Genomic DNA, 16375 nt, shown 5'->3' on the forward strand with positions numbered 1-16375 from the left:
TCCCAGAGCCGATGTAACCCTAACTAAGATACCGAATATGTAGTCACTGATAAAATAGGTATAGTAAGTAATATCAAAGAACATTGGTCCATGTATAGTATGTTTGGGGGGCGAGTGTTTTGTAGAAATTCAACCCATGACAGTAATCCTTGAATAAGCTCAAACGAAGGGTCTAAATCTACTTTTTATTGTCCCCGCTTCTATTGATGTGGTAATGTAATTGAGCATTATCTGTACGAATTTTGCGCGTCGCTCTTTGACTGGTCCATTCAATAGCCCATTTTGGTTATCTATCAATTTGCGCTATCAACAATCTATTCACCCCTGCTCTCCCCAATAAGACATTCTCTGGCAAAAGATCTCCCGGCTACCAACTTCACAGGGGGTGTGACCTGCAATATGGAATACCAGAGGTCGCGATGGTGGTAGAATTTATCCCCCTTGGCCATTGCATAATTAATCTGGTGCAGTGTAATGTATGCTCGTAGCTGTACACATCATCATCCAAGTGTCGGTGTTCAATGATAGCGGAATGCAATCGTCGCCACAAGTAGAGGCAATGCATTATGTGATAATCATTGTCCGGATAGACAGCTTCAAACTCGCCGGCGAGGACGGCATCCCGAGAGACTTCCTTGGTATGCTCCCGGTCAGCGTACCACTTGAAATTGACCTCCTCGAGCATTTCGCCCAAGACGCCCTCGTTGAAACAATTTGGGGAGTACCATCGCGAGGCCATGACGTCGAAGTGGCAGCCCAGACGTTTGGCCTCAGTCCAGTGCGTACCGCATTTAGCTTCTCCTGTCTCGGCGTCGAAGACAAAGTGGCCATCCACACCCACCTCTGGTGGTCTTAAGGTCGCGTTGGCGATTGCGTTGGCTACCAGCTGGACGGTAGGATTGAAGACGCTAGCAATTCCAGCCCCAACGACCATTCCAATTAAGAGACATACCCAATAGGTAAGCCTGTGGGAACGGATTTTTGAACGAAATTTCGTGGTTTCAGTCTCTGATCCATTCTCGGAGTCCAAGGCAGAGTATTCTGTTGAAGCCATGGGACCGTGGAAATTAAAAACTGGGTTGTAAACAGTATTGCAGAGATAATCTCAAAAACTGGGTAGAATGTCAAAAGTGGGCGCACATGAATTTTCAGCTAGTTGTGGGTTTGGAATTAGCTTTGAATGTCTTGTACATTGATATTAGATACTAGAGATACCCCGCTGTTCTCTAGATATGTAATTTCAAGGGATGAAAATTACAATTACCAAGTAACTTAGGGGCTGTGGCGCTAGATCAAATGTATATATCTTCCTAAATACCGTCCTTGGACTGGCCTTCCCCATCTTTCCGAATAATCACGGTGTATCTGGAAGAAACAATCAGGTCCCGGGACAGATTCTCTAAGGCACATTTGGAATAAATCCAGTCTTTGCTTTCTATATCCTCCATGCACTTCTTTGAAGGAGGCGATGGGCAGATGCTCGGCCTTGACCAGCGGTCAAAATCCACCCAGGCGAGGCGCACGCTACTAGCCACCTCTCTCACTGTTACCAAGTCTTGCCTTCTCTACTCGCTAGCCATCTGGGGCGCCTTCACAATCATTGCGAATCCGTTGCAGGCAATTGAAATTCCTTTTAAAGGCCGAATCTCCTCCAACATTGAGCCAAGCGGATGTGACTGTGGAGAGTCCGTCGCAGAGGCAATATCCCGCGGTTGCCGATTTGACGGCCTCGCAATGGCCTGGCTTCCGGAGCATTGTCGCGACGATGAATTAGCAGAAGAATTCAACACAATGGGAGACGGTCCTAATGGAACTTGGATATACTACGCCGATCGGGAACGTACTATTCAGATTGACCCTAACGAGGTGGCGGCCTTTGGAGATCGGCCTGAGGTTTTGGTCCATATGAGCGTCCAGTGGCACACCATCCATTGCATCTTTTATTGGCGAAAGCAGTTCCGGACACGATCCAATGGCAAGATCGTGGAGCCCAGGTCTGATTCTGAACATCACATCAAGCACTGTGGAGAGATTTTCTTGTCACCAGGATCGGGGACGAAATCGGGGGTGGCTCTGAATACGAACATAGAATAGTTGCGGCGTAGGCCGTACATGTTGTATAATACATGTTCCATACAAAGATGGGTGTATTGAGAAAGCTGATGCACATCTTTGACCGGAGTTCCGGTTGTCGATCATATTGTAAGATAAGCACTAGATCTAAGCACTACTGTAAAATACGCTAAAATGGGGAATACCCGTCTGGCTCGGACCTTCTTGTTTTGTATTCTTCGTGAGCGTCTAGTTATGCGGCATTCTCATTTTTTCCCAACTGCTAGCTGCCCAAGTAGATAAGACTTTGCTGACGTTACATTGCATTTGAGACATGGAGATTAGTTCTACCCGCCTTAAGTTTCATTTATCGTTTATGCTTGGTAGTCATATTTCTTGAGAATTTGAGCGCAAGCCCCTACATGTACAATTTCAGTCGAAAGCAATGTGGTCGTATCACCGGGCAAAAGGCGACAATGAAGAGGGTGACCTTGGATTGCATCTTATATCCGGCCCCTGTGATATGATGAAGGGGGCGAGTGCATTTTCTTCGGGTACAATCGAAAGTCTTCTGAGCCAGTGGGTGAGAAGCATAGTCGACGGGGGTTCTCTCCATAACTCCAGTCTCTTGCTTTCTATCCATGAAGGCGAACAGTTCAAGTTGTGGCTCACACAAATTTCCGATGACTCAAATATGACGTTTGAGAACATGGTTGACCGTATAACGGACTTCATCTCACAATCTGACTTCCAATCGGTCTGCTTCACATTCCAACTAGACTTGGATAAGGAAAACATTTCTACCCCGCCTGATGTCTATCTACTTTCCATCTTGAATATTTCAGCCTGTGACCGGTCTTATGCTCCAGCAATTAGCTGGTTAGCTACACCACAGGTACTTCGTACACATGTGATGAAAAAGCTGCGTCAAGTTTCTCCATGGTTTTTTCCTCTTTCGCTTCTGGTCATGGTGCTATTAATGAGCATTGGAATTTTGACCAGCGTTTGGATCACACCTGGTGGCTTGCACTCCGACAATAGTGAGGCTGACTTTTGGCTCACATGGAACACCAGCCAAAGCATCGGCCTCAAACATCAACTCCAATTCACCAAGCCATGGGCTCGTTTTGTGGAATATTTTGACGAGGAAACAATCCGTCAACCATGGTTTATCCGGCTTGATGACCAATCGATGGTAGCGCCTGACCTGATTGATGATACGGAGCTGAAGTATCAGCGATGGTTTCGCGAACGGTATCCGGAAATAGAGAAGATCAAGCTTAACGGAGACTATCTCAACGAGTCCTTTTGGTCAAATCCATATTCGGTTAAGGTTCTAACCGATCCTCTCTTTCATCCTGCACATTGTCTCCTCGCTCTGAGGAGGTACTGGATTGCAAGAGAGACTGGTCGACATGTCTGCCCTCGAGACATTGATTATAAACATATCCAGCATTGTTTGGATTCATTAGATGATATTTTCTTCGTTGATCCCAAGAAAGGGCCGGTTGTGACGCTTGAAGATTCGGATAACGGAATGCCATGGCTTGTAAATGCCTGTTTCTAGTTATTCATCATATAAATGAGGATAGTTGTTACGTGCCAGATCAATCAAGAAGAAAGAGTGCATTCAACTAGAAAAGCAAAGATGGGGAGGAAGAATAGAGATAGAGAGAGAGCAAGTGGTGAATCCCAGGGGATCTTATAGCAGAGCTATCTTAGCAAGGAAACAAACTCTTTCCTAATTGGGAAGGGTACTATTACCCGAATAGGCATAGTAACAAAGGGAGAACAAAGAAACAAAGAACAAAGAAACAAAGAACAAAGAAACAAAGAACAAAGAAACAAAGAACAAAGAAACAAAGAACAAAGAAAGCAAACGAAAGCATATAATCACGTAGATCGTGACAATAGTCACCATTGGTAGACTAATTTTACCATAAGATAGTTATGTCCCGAGCATTACGATAATTAAACTTTAGCACGATCGGCAGGGGTCCTACGGTACTTATAGTGGTCTCGGCACTATAATTGAGTTATTAAGATAGTCCAACCATTTAGGGAATCTTTATTCATGTACTTAGTTAAAAAGAAAAGAGTAATCTTAATCTATAGTCATCTCTCCTACGATAACTATGCTATCTACTATTAACACTATACTATTTGAAAGGACACTAGTATAGACCTCATTGAGTGTAGTCCAAGTGGCTAGTGGGAATTTTTATAAAGTTTCTTTTTCTTTGTATACTAGTGGCGAATTTCCTAAAACAAATCCCAATCGCCTCGACTATAGGCCGTTCTTCGATCCCACTGTCTATCCCTCTTAAAACCCACTGGAGAAAAGCCATATATGTTCTAATATCCTATTGGATAATGGCCTATAGATATAAACTCATAAAACTAAGGATATAGGTATCGTTTAACGATTTGCTTCTCTACTCCTAGAGCTAAGACGCACTCGTGGAAAATAAGCAGCTTCTAACTATAACTAGATTCTATTCGTGGTAGCACTACTCGCTGGATTGCATTATTACTATACTCCCCGAAATCTATAACATTAGCCATATATTTCAAGATTAGGTCTGCTTAGTACATATCTTGCTCGTGATAAATCAACGCTGGAATGATAAAAGCGGAAGGGAAAGGAACGGTACTTGTAGCTTTTTTAGTTATAATAGGAAATATACCCTTTGCTATACGGACTGAATATCCGTCCTGGGTGCCCTGAATATAGCGGCGAGCCGCCCATGCCCGAGCCGTGAGCGCTATGTGACCACCTTAGACATGCGGTAGTATGTTTTTGTGTTATTTTATTTTTTTGATTCATTAGGAAATCCCCTCTTGCCATATGGTCACATCACTATACCTGTATTTCAAATCACAGTTTAAATTTCCTTCAAACTTGAGTTATCCTTTTGTCCAACTAAGTAGAATACGTGATATTGGGGAACATTTACACATTAGCAGCTATCACTCTATTTACGTGCTGCTCACGTACCTTCCTCGTGCCCTATAAACCATATAATTTTTTTGGGTTCAAAGTGTTAACTTTAAAAGGACTTAGTTAGAGATTAAGTATACGTCAAGTTCGTTGCACGGCCACACATACCCTTATAGAACTTCTGAAATGGCCGTGGATTTTTCCCCTTTCTTTGGTGGCTCATTACATGGGCCTCTTTGGAACAGTCAACTGCTTCTAAACCGAATGGGTCTCGGGGTGGAAGCAGAAATTGAGATAAATTTGGCATACAGTGACAGAGAAGAGACTTCATCTAAATAAAAGATTCTTTAATTTCGTCAACTACATTGAATACAAAAATGAAAGATGACAAGAATGTCGTTGCGCCAATAGAACCATATTGTTGATCAGGAGCAGGCCTGACAACATGATAGGGACTATCGTATAACTGAATAGTATAAACTCCTAAACTCGCTGCAGCTAGGTAGTTATGAAGACCCGATTAGAGAGAACTAGTCACTCTCAACTAAGTACTCGCAACCAGCACCACAGGCTCGCCATTGGAGAGAGTGATGCAGATTTGTCCACCATCATTGGCGATGATTGTCCCTTGCAATACATTTATTATTATAGTGAGGCAATTATATACATGTAGTTATATAGAACAGTGTAATTTTGATCAAAACGGTCTACTATTCTTGAACATATTACGTTTGTGTGATTGCCCATTATAGAATAACCATACATTGTTGTACACATTTCTATCACTCTCCAAAGCAAACACACGGATAACAACAATAATAATACAACTTTCTCTGGCGAAATTACACAGACCCCGGGTGCAATGAGGCTGCTGTGATGACCAGTTTCCCGTGGCTGTTGGTAAAAACGAATGTCCCCTTTCTTGGCGCTTCTGCTTCTAAAGATATCACCGAACGTGGGGGTGATGAACTGCAGTGTTTCTTCAGGCTACACCCGCATATACGCCAACTCCGGTACTCAACGGTCAACCTACTTCGTCCGCTAAGCCTATTGTGGCAGAGTTCTGTGAGGGCAAGTCTTCGCCCTGCTGTAATGTGTCCTGTCTCGGCCGACTGGTTTTACGTGAGTGTGATACGGAATTCAACACCCCTTGTATGGGAGCAGCTAGAAACTGTATATCAAGTGGGAAATTTTTATTGTATCTTTTGCTGTACGGGCTGAATATTCAGGTGGGTGGATATCAGCCCTGAATAGAGTGGCGAGCCGCCCATGCCGGAACTGTGAGCGCTAGGTGACCACAGTCATACACATGCTGTTGTATGTTTTTTATTTTTTGAAACTGCCCTTGCCGCCCTACCGTTCAGTCCCTCCAGCCGTTCACCTGAATGCCCTAATCACCACGCCTGCACGCCCCTGAACCGCTGACCCCTCCTATACTGATTTTTTCCTACAGGCGTTATGTTTTTTTGATCATAATTGGCTACTTTGAAACGCGTACGGCACGGCACATATGTGCGAATGCTCCAAAGAGAATGACAATTTGCTGGGGCCATTAACACTAGTTAGCTTCCGATGACGTCATTGTTGGAATGCTAAGGCCGACCACCTGGAAATCGGAGGAATTCTGGATTATGGCCAACATAGCATAGACATGTTGATGTTGACACGAAGGTTGCAATCCTTTTCCACGTTCTCGTTCGTCTGTTCCATGCTTTCTCCTCTCTACCCGTATAGCACTTTCGCCGTTTCCATCTTTTTCGATATCATCCACTTTTACCCGCAAGCATAATAATGTTACTGCAAGAGGGTTCTTCCGTCTAGAAAGTTCTACCATGTCAATGATGCTTACACCTGGATATACATTGCCACGCATATATGCTGTCGATTACCACTTTGTTACATAATTCGGGAAAAGCTGGCAGGTGTAAATGAGGTTTCCATATGACGGCATGATGATGATACTAGTCATACAGATATATAATCGCTTCTTCCATACCACTAGCCTCCAAGGTCCTTTTCAATCACGCAATCAATACTACGAACACCACTACCACTAAACTACCCAACTTAATCCACATATTTTATCATGGGTTGCGGCTGCGGGTCTACTTGCAACTGCACTGGCGGTGCCCAGTCCTGCTCTTGTGGCGACAAGTGTGACTGCAAGGGCTGCGGAGTATGTGACATCCCAGGTTATTTCAGGTGCAAAGGCTAACCCACCAATCTTAGAAGTAAACCATTTCTTCACGACTCCTACTCTTAATACGACGACACTCTTTCGTCAAGGTGGACGACGAATATGGTGATGATGCGATGAGATTAATGAGGTTTTTTGAGCAACCAATGGTTCTAGAGATAACATTGGATCCCTCGAATCAACATCTTATTCCAAATCTTGTCCCCGACATGTAGACCTTATCATTTCTCTTTCAACACTGCCTCGGAAGCTTTAAGCGCTCCCGTGATGGTAAAACATATAAATGGCGATAACGCATACATGATCTAAATATAGTCAGCGAAATGTCGTTTCTCCGTAAACTTATTACTACACACCGTCAACGTCTTCGCAATAACCATCTTTTCTAGCTCAGACGCCTGCGCCAATTCTGCCAACCCCGAAATCACCAGCGCCGGTGGACCGGCAGGCATCAGCATCATACTAAACCAAAGCATTGGATCATCCCCAAGGAGACTAGTCCTCTTAGCTAGTCCGTAAATCAGTGAAATACTCAGTGCCGGCCAGACCACCAAACGAACGACAAAGATCGTCGTGATAGCTTTGGCAGGAATCCGGGCCGAATTTCCTTCTGCAACCATCCGCTCAAATGTAATACCAAGCTTACATCCAACCATGAAGACTTGCAGCGTTGTAAATAGCCCACCGATGTTGTCGACACTTGCAGTCAGCCACGCATTGAATATCCCACCATCTTCCTCGTCAAAGAAAAAAGCTCGGTGTAACGAGGGCACTAGGCCCAGCACCGTACCGAGAATCGTGCAGAGTATTGCTACGTCCGCGAATGGAGACTCGAATGGTGCCAGGAGTTCGTGCTTGACTCGGTGAGGGAATAAGGAGCCGAGCCAGTGCATCGGTCGCCGGATCAGGTTCCCGGTCGATATTCGGACTTGTTGGGCGCGCTGTGGGAGTAGTGAGGTTTCTTCACTGAGTCGCTCGTCTTCCGCTAGTATGCTTGCGGTGTGATTTCGCTCTTCTGATTCAAGATTATCTCCGCGATCTTGTAACATCTTCGGTCCGACGATATACGCGATGGTCTTGCTGATTACGCCGCAAACAAGGAAGTAACTCTGAGCACGGTCGATTGCTGACGATGTGGACTCGCCATGAGGTAGGATCAGTTTCAGACTTCCTACACTCTCGAGGGAATGGAGAAGTAGCAAGGGTAGAGACGTGGTGTTGTTGAAAGCGCAAGTCGGTATAACCCATTGAGGTAGGCCAAGCAGACGGGATAAGAAATGCGCAATGCCAATCGATGCTGATGTGTAGAGGACTGACCAGACTAGGAACAGGAGATAGACATGATAAGTCAGTTATGCTAGGTTCATCAAGGGTTGTCATGATATACTTATGACTGGAATATAGTTCATCGCTGTCCCGAGATGAAGCTGTTCGCCTAGATGCACGATAAGTAGTGCCGGTAGGAGGATTTTCACGCCTAATCCCAACATGTCATTGATTGTAGTCTCGTGGATCAATTGGAGCCGACGAGCAGCAAACCCGTAGCACATTGTTAATAGTACGGAAACACAGGCTTGTAATGCACCCAGGAAGGGTACCACTAACCCTTCGTTGGGCATTTTGGATTCAAATATTGTTGAGACCACAAGGCTCAGAGAGTCAGGAGGGAGAGAGTTGTATTGAGAAAGGGGCAAACTCCGGAACTATCTAACTAACGTATTCGGTAAGCGAGTGACGCATGCAAGTCGAGTGACGCAGTTCGATACACATAGTAAATGGGATAAATTACATCTTGATATCTCAATAACAGTGGCGTATAGAGGCGTTTCCTTGTAGGTTAATGGTTTTTATGTAATACCCAACCTTAATACAGAGTTTAGAGGGTTTTTGTAGCTTGGTGATGAAAATATATGTATTTCTAACTTAGAGCGATATAATTTTTGACACTACAATATTGCAACTTCTTTTTTCCTTGAACTTGGTATATATCCTTCAAAAATCCTTATCGACATCTATCGAGTAAATATGGAATCAAACACATTGTTATTGAGATATAAGGTTTCAATATCGTCAAATATAGAGGTCATTAAACGACCGTCCTTATATCATTTTTACCGAGAAGTAAATATTCGGCCTTCGGGGGAGTCCACTACCGAGTACACGGGGAAGTCCCCGTGGGGTGCTTTAAGCTACAAGACAGGGATAGCAGCCCTAATTTTCTGCCCTACATCACGTTATACTTCAAGTCGATTTCCATAACAACTCAATGCTGTTTTCTAAATGCCTGAAATACTAGAATTCAAACAAATATATAGAAAAAACAATCCTCTAACATTTAGCCATTCAAACGATGTGGGGGGCCTCGGGTAATCGGTCGGAGGAAGACCGAGATGTCCCCTCTTCAGCGTAAACAACATAAAGAACATTGAAACACCTTTTGATCTTCAACTATTATACACATCTTCTCATTCTTCAATAATGTCTTCCGTCACACTTCGCTCGGCCCTGGAAACCACCCCAGTGGCGTACGGCTTCTGGTTGACGTATGTTTATCCCCCGCATTCGGAGGGGCAGCTCCCCGCTGCATTTCATTCCAACCTCGAAGCTCGATCCAGCATGGGGGGGAAAGAGAGAACAACTGAACTAACGGACCTCATACAGCCTCCCCAGCGCCCCTGTCGCAAAGACCATCCTCCGTCGCAGCCCCGAGTTCACGGAAGGCGGATTCAGCTGGGTCCTAGTTGACGCCGAGCATGGATTGATTAACGACACCCATTATTATGAGGTTCGTCCTTCAACCGGTCACTATAGCTGGGTTCAGTTATTAACAAATACACTTAGCTCACTAATGCCGTCGGCCACGAAGGCGCTAGCCCTATTATCCGTGTGCCATGGCCCGAAGAGTGGATGATCAAGCGTGCTCTTGATGCTGGCGCTCACGGAATTATGACCCCTATGTGTCACTCTGCAGTATGTGTAACCAACCATTGGCTTATTTGTTAATTCCCTCGGACCTATACTAGATGCTAACCTATGCTTTTCTGTCAATAGGAGGACGCTGCTAAGGTCGTCAGCTATTGCAAGTACCCCCCTGTCGGAGTCCGTGGATACGGACCCATGTTCACACCGCATTCATTCCCCGGCGTGAAGCCTTCTGAGTACGATGAGAAGACACACGACGAAGTGCTGGTTATTGTGCAGATTGAGTCGCGGCCCGGTGTTGAGAATGTAGAGGAGATTGCCAAGGTCGATGGACTTGATGTTTTGTTTATTGGTGAGATTGGACATTTCTGTTGACTGTGGAATTTGCTAACCTTTCTTTGCAGGACCCTTCGACCTCGCTAAGCAGATGCGTGTCACCCGCGGTGGTGAGGAGCATGAGGCTGCTATTCAGCGTGTTCTGGATGCTGCTAGATCTGCTGGAAAGAAGGCTGCTATCTTCTGTATGTGTTGTCTTTGCTGGTTTCACTTGCGATTGTGTCTAACGTGATTTCCAGGCTCCGATGGTGATGACGCTCTTCGTCGCGCACAGCAGGGCTTTGATATGGTTTCCATCACTACTGATGTCGCTGTCATCGGTGACGGCATGCTCAACCAATTAGAGAAGGCTAAGGGCAGTTCTAAGGTCCAAGCAAAGCGGGACGGTTATTGAAATGTCTCGGTGTTGTATTGATTATGTGTACAAAGAAGTGACGCAATGAATTCAACTATATTATCATTCAGAGCTCGCATCATGTTGGCTTGATCACTGCTTCGCCATCCTCACTCTGTAGGCACCCGGTGTCACCGACTTGACAGTTCCAGTTTCCTCGACATCAAAAACGAAGAGTGAGGTAGCTATACCGCCCCAAGTCAACTGGTCCAGCATAGTCCAGTCGTTGAAATCATAGAAAGAAGAGAACAGACTTGATGAGGAACCCACTCCAGGATGCTGGCCCTGAGTAACTGTGTATCCCCGCAAAGCGAGTTCCCCACTGGCCTTCTCGGAAACAATAGACGGCACAAGTCTTGAGCCGATACCACCAAAGAGTCTCGGCACTAACGCCGTGATATCCGTGCCATTGCTAATCCACGAAGTGATATTCAAACCAGGCGCGGGATCGGTAGGTGGCACAACAGTGAGTGTCAATGACGAATTCAAGTCTTCGGCTTTGTATGCTCCGGCGAAATTATGCCCCGCTTCTGCTGCGGCTTGCGCCATAAGCGCTGGAATGATGGCATTAGTGATAAGGTCAATGGCTAAGAGGACCTCGCTGCTGCGGCTGGGTTGCGTGCTGGCGCTGAGGAGAGTGAAGCCAGCGTTGAAGTCGGGTATCACGACCACGATGCCACCATAGTATCCGGAGTCTCCGAGTTTGGTGTACAGGTCGGTGACTACGCCTGATCCTGCGTGGACGAATCGATAAATCTCCCACGGTGAGCCGACCGAGTAGCGTAGACTCGAAGTGTGAGTGACGGGTTTCATCCATTCCCGTGTCTTTTCGGAGGGGAGGAGGGTGGAATTTAGGAGGGCGACACCGAGCTTGGAGAGGTCGTTGGTTGTCGAGAATAGCCCACCGGAGGGGTTTGTAGCGCCTCCATCTGGTGTGAATTGTGTGTCAAGCTCCTCCGAGAGAACGGAACGGGGGGCGCGTGGAGTTGGCAGGCGGAGACGAGTAAGTGGACTTCAACCCCAGGGGCTCGAAGATTGAATCATTATACCATTTATCCATGGTCTTCCCTGTGAGATTTGAGATTGCGAGACCGAGGAAGATATAACCACCGTTCGCATACTCGGGGCTTTGCCAGGGAAGGAAAACTGGCGGCCTTGGGGCGTGGGACACATCCCAAGAAACTGGGTTACAGCCCATGGTCTGTTCGCCCAAGCATGATGGCCATAGCGACAAGTTGCTCTCGTTCAGGAGTGGAAGACCGTAGAAATTTGGATCAGTCAAGGCAGGTTCATCAGAGCCTTCGATATACTTGTATAGAGCAAAGGTTTGTAGGAAGTCTTCGGTGGCACCGTGTGGTATGCCGCTCATCTGACCCGCAAGGGATTTGAGGGTGATCTTGTCCCATTGAACATCATAGACAAGCCGGGACTTGTTGTGTTGATTCTGAACATGCTCAGCCAAGAATGGGAAGATGTCGGTGATTGGACGGTCCCAGTCCCGGGGCTTCAGCTCTATAAGCCCAGCAAGAACAGTAAAGAGTTTCGATACACTGGCAATCTTGTAGATGCTGTTTCCATCCACCTTCCTCGCTCCAACCGGGGAGTTTGCAACTTCCTTGGCGGTGTGGTGGATTTGAAGATCCTTTGCTTTCGGGTCAAGTGTGGAAAACAACCCAGCAGAGAATGTGAGGTTCTTCAGTGCAGACACCGGACTCGTTTGGTCGGCATGGTTATCGGCGAGGACAGTGTTGAGTTGGGAAGTCAGGTTCTTCCAGCTGGCGGCGACCAGACTGCGGCTGCTGGACAAGTCCCTGGGAGGAGGATATGACGGCCCTAGAAGATTGGCAAAAGTTATTGGGAGGGAAACCAAGCCGGCGAACACATAATTAGGTAGCCGCATGGTGTCTTTGAAAAGATTGGTTCAAATATTCAATTGGAAGTAAATGTCGATTGACTTGACTGAAATTTCAACCAGTGCTGCACACTGGCCTGGCCTTATATCTCCTCCAAACTGCGGTATAATCAAGTGTGACGTTTATTCTCTGCGATACAAGGCTGTGTCATTCTTCGGCCGTGCTGTCCTACTTGGGGGCCATCAGGGAGGATTGTCGATCTACCGGTGCATCCGTGTCAACCGAGCAACCACAATAACAACAATTGGCTCGTCGGATTTCGCCTAGATACTATGTATAGTGCAGATCCCTCGTATGATATCTCGATTCGATCTGATGTACTCCGTACCGCTCTTCTGATTCTGGTTCAAGGCAGCTGTCGGGGGCAGTGACGCGACGCACAGCTCCAGTTCGCTGCGTTGAACCATTTCTAGAAATTCTGGTTGGTGATCCTCGAGGCGGTGTTATCAATGTTAAATTTGTCTTTCGATGGTCAACAATACGAACCAAAGCCACTTATGAAGACTAAACCCGATCGGGTGGCATGCGGCGCTCCTTTTCTTGGCATCAAGTATCCTATCCTTGTACATGATTGATTATACTTGAGACTCACACATCAAATTGGTAAGATGGCCGAGTTGGTCTAAGGCGCCAGGTTAAGGTATACCTTGACTCCACAACTAGCAATAGTTTCCTGGTCTCGCAAGAGGCGTGGGTTCGAATCCCACTCTTATCATACTGGTTCCAGACATCTTCTGATGTCTACTTTTTTTTATTTAATGAATGTATCTTAGAGAAATTATCTGACGCGCAACTCTTTGTATGATCATGAAATGGTATATTACGTGATAAGTGCACATTTTAAGACTTTATATTCTAATTAATAAGGCTGTAAGGCTAATTCTCTTATCCTTCACTCTTGAATCTGCCAGGTTTCCCTGCCGGGACGGATCAACCTGGGGATCCGGGATGTAAATGGAAGAACTCACGTGAGTGGCGTTCTAGTTTGACGATGGCAATTGTAATAGACAAGTACGAAAGGGTTCTAATGATGATTACTGAACTGGGAGATCATTTTAAAGGGATCATAAGCTAAAAATATAAAAGTGGAAGTCAACGACGGGGGTCCACAATCACTGGACCTCCACAGCGTTGTTCCAGGTTGAAAATATATATCTTAACTTCAACTATATATATAGGGGATTGATATATCCACCCCCCCCTTGGATAATCTCACCCCCCCATGCCTGATTTTGGCCTGATTTTTGCGTCTGCCCTAACCATGAGGCATCAACTGACCGCTTTTCTCGCCGCCTTCTGGTCAACTTCTGAGAATTCAGAGTCCCTCCGTGGTACCTACCCTTACTATGTAAACTACTAGCAAAACTAAGTCACTCCGTAGTTAACAGGAAACGAAAATTTCAATAATGGCTAACGCCCAGTTGATTTATCAATTCTGGCTTCCAGCTTGGAGTTTATCATTCTCAACCCATTTTTCATCGCATTTGTGTCCTCAAAAAGCCTCAATATCATCAACATGTTAGGCCTCACATACCTCTTACTATTAAGGAAAATGTAGACAGTTATGTAAAGCCTTCTATGACATTCAGCCCTTATTTTCTGAGTAAAATAAGGTCTTTTTTACTATGTAAACCAGAATTCAAAACTGCAGTTTGGGCTGGCAGAATTAGGCCGGCAGAATATAGAGATGCCTTATAGTTAGGGCAGATGAATTATATAAGCGGAGAATCAGGCCAAATTTCAGGCAGAGGGGGGTGAGATTATCCAGGGGGGGTGGATATATCAATCCCCTATATATATTCGTTTCATCAATAATTTATATCATGTAGATAGTCGGTCAAATAATCAATTAAACTAATATATAGTACATTGCTCTCTTACTTTACGCAAGTAAAGGGCCCGGAGAGCATATATCTGGCTACTAATTACGGTGGTAGGAGCCAAGGTGCTGTAGTAACGAGTCAGCGCCTGTTCGGTTTCAACTCGAATATCTTAGAGATGGGAACAATTGAAGTACTCAAGCGAAGATATATACATAGCACATCCCAAATCAAGCTCCAACCACGAAGAGCTGCGAAGAAACCGTTCTCACCGCAAAGATAAATCCCATACTTAACGTAACTACTACAGTAAAAGCCCCCAGAAGACCTAAATGCGCCAGACTTTCGATCCCGGATCTTTCAAATTTTGTGCTTCTTCGCTGCCCGAGACGGGTGGTGCGAGTGAGAGTAGGCACATATTTGAACTCAAACCGCGACTCCTCCCCAAGACCCGTTTTCTCATCGAGGATTAGCTTGTAAAAGCGTCTGCGGCGGAGCTAGGAAAGTTATCCGTTAGAAAAGTTCAAAAATGATGGATAATTCACATACCGAAATCATCATCCTGTCGAGGAAATATATCTTTGGCACGATATATGAAATACCCATAACCCAGAAACAATATCCCCAGATCAACATCCGATAGTATAAATTAGGCCGAGGGATATCAAGCTCATCGGCGAGTTGATCTCCATTGAGTAGTCGACTCATCGCCTCCATGAACTCCTTGGATGCAAAAGCCGGGGCTGTATTCTCCAGACCAATAATGATATTCTTCGCAAGAATCTTTCCGGTCTCGGTGGGATCGATCTCGGACACCAGAAGGGACTCCATCATAGCACGAGCTTTCGATGTGCTCGCAAAGGGATCCGTCGGTGTGCCCATATAATATGCGACTAGTCTCCACAACGCGATGTAGTCTTCGGTCTCTTGCTGACTGAGGTAGATGCCTTGTCGCGGAAGACCCATCCATATCACCGAGCTACAGAATGTGTTGATTGTCCCAATGCAGTCTAAATCGTTAACCGGTGTTCCGTATTTATTGACATCGTAGTATTCTGGATTCTGATCTACCAGACTTAGGATCCTCTTGCGGACAGAGGAATGAAGTAGTCGCACACGAACACATGAGATGTGGCCGTCTCCGCCCGGTCTCATGCCTTCCATCGAATTGTTGACCTGAAGTATATGCTGAAGCGTCTCGAGTAATCGTCGACGTACCACCTTGGCTCCGAACCCACCTGTTCGCGAAAGGGTTTCGACGACTCGCGTTGCTCCCCTAGATAAAGATCAGTTTTTGGCTGACACTCATTTTCTTGAAGTGGAAAGATGCTCTGACATTCCACCAAGTAAACTTTCAAAGTTGAGCTATTGATGAGGTCAGTCCTTTTCCTTAAACATACTTGTATTGACCACTCACAACATTAAGAATAGGAAGGCCATATCGGAAGAACGCATCCTGGGCCCGTTGAATTTGATCCCAGTCAACCCATTCCGGAACTGTGTTGATCTCAGCCCAGAGCTCGTTAAGCTTTGGATCCTCCCCCGCATGATCCCTCAGTAAGCCATAAAGATCCTTTTTGAAAGGCCGTTTATCGGCGCCATCATCGGAGGGAATTTTGTTCAAGCGCTCCACACATTCGTCAACCAGGGAATCGCAGCTGTATACCAACGGCTTGAGGTCATCGGCAGAGGAGTGGAGGTCAGTCCAATGAAAGGAATAATCCCAGTAGTGGCACTCGGTACTATTTATGGGATTCTTCAACACCATGATTGCGGTGGACTCATAGTACAGTTCGAATA

At 45.7% G+C, this 16375-nt stretch overlaps 6 protein-coding genes across 6 annotated transcripts; 3 read left to right on the plus strand and 3 right to left on the minus strand.

The window, feature by feature from the left end:
• Positions 1-559: 559 nt before the first annotated feature.
• Positions 560-856, plus strand: N7447_003110 (uncharacterized protein; the record flags this gene model as incomplete). The annotated part of the gene is made up of 1 exon (XM_057227385.1): positions 560-856. One exon carries the CDS (start codon positions 560-562, stop codon positions 854-856), a length of 297 nt encoding a protein of 98 aa, XP_057091401.1.
• A 590-nt stretch (positions 857-1446) lies between these two features.
• On the plus strand, positions 1447-2094 carry N7447_003111 (uncharacterized protein; the record flags this gene model as incomplete). Its single annotated transcript, XM_057227386.1, has 1 exon — positions 1447-2094. One exon carries the CDS (start codon positions 1447-1449, stop codon positions 2092-2094), a length of 648 nt encoding a protein of 215 aa, XP_057091402.1.
• Positions 2095-7411: 5317 nt separating this feature from the next.
• Positions 7412-8809, minus strand: N7447_003112 (Auxin Efflux Carrier superfamily; the record flags this gene model as incomplete). Its single annotated transcript, XM_057227387.1, has 3 exons — positions 7412-7495; positions 7547-8511; positions 8578-8809. 3 exons carry the CDS (start codon positions 8807-8809, stop codon positions 7412-7414), a joined length of 1281 nt encoding a protein of 426 aa, XP_057091403.1.
• Positions 8810-9668: 859 nt separating this feature from the next.
• N7447_003113 (HpcH/HpaI aldolase family protein) lies at positions 9669-10842 on the plus strand (the record flags this gene model as incomplete). The annotated part of the gene is made up of 6 exons (XM_057227388.1): positions 9669-9733; positions 9852-9975; positions 10032-10160; positions 10242-10464; positions 10517-10633; positions 10688-10842. 6 exons carry the CDS (start codon positions 9669-9671, stop codon positions 10840-10842), a joined length of 813 nt encoding a protein of 270 aa, XP_057091404.1.
• Positions 10843-10935: 93 nt separating this feature from the next.
• Positions 10936-12742, minus strand: N7447_003114 (serine hydrolase domain-containing protein; the record flags this gene model as incomplete). The annotated part of the gene is made up of 2 exons (XM_057227389.1): positions 10936-11854; positions 11892-12742. The coding sequence occupies 2 exons, from the start codon at positions 12740-12742 to the stop codon at positions 10936-10938; spliced, it is 1770 nt and encodes a 589-aa protein (XP_057091405.1).
• Positions 12743-14805: 2063 nt separating this feature from the next.
• Positions 14806-16343, minus strand: N7447_003115 (oxygenase MpaB family protein; the record flags this gene model as incomplete). Its single annotated transcript, XM_057227390.1, has 4 exons — positions 14806-15072; positions 15125-15851; positions 15912-15940; positions 15993-16343. The coding sequence occupies 4 exons, from the start codon at positions 16341-16343 to the stop codon at positions 14806-14808; spliced, it is 1374 nt and encodes a 457-aa protein (XP_057091406.1).
• Between the last annotated feature and the right edge of the window lie 32 nt (positions 16344-16375).

The sequence above is a fragment of the Penicillium robsamsonii genome (genome assembly GCF_028829455.1).
Source record: "Penicillium robsamsonii strain IBT 29466 chromosome Unknown utg000001l_segment0_segment0, whole genome shotgun sequence".
NCBI classification, from domain to species: Eukaryota; Fungi; Ascomycota; class Eurotiomycetes; order Eurotiales; family Aspergillaceae; genus Penicillium; species Penicillium robsamsonii.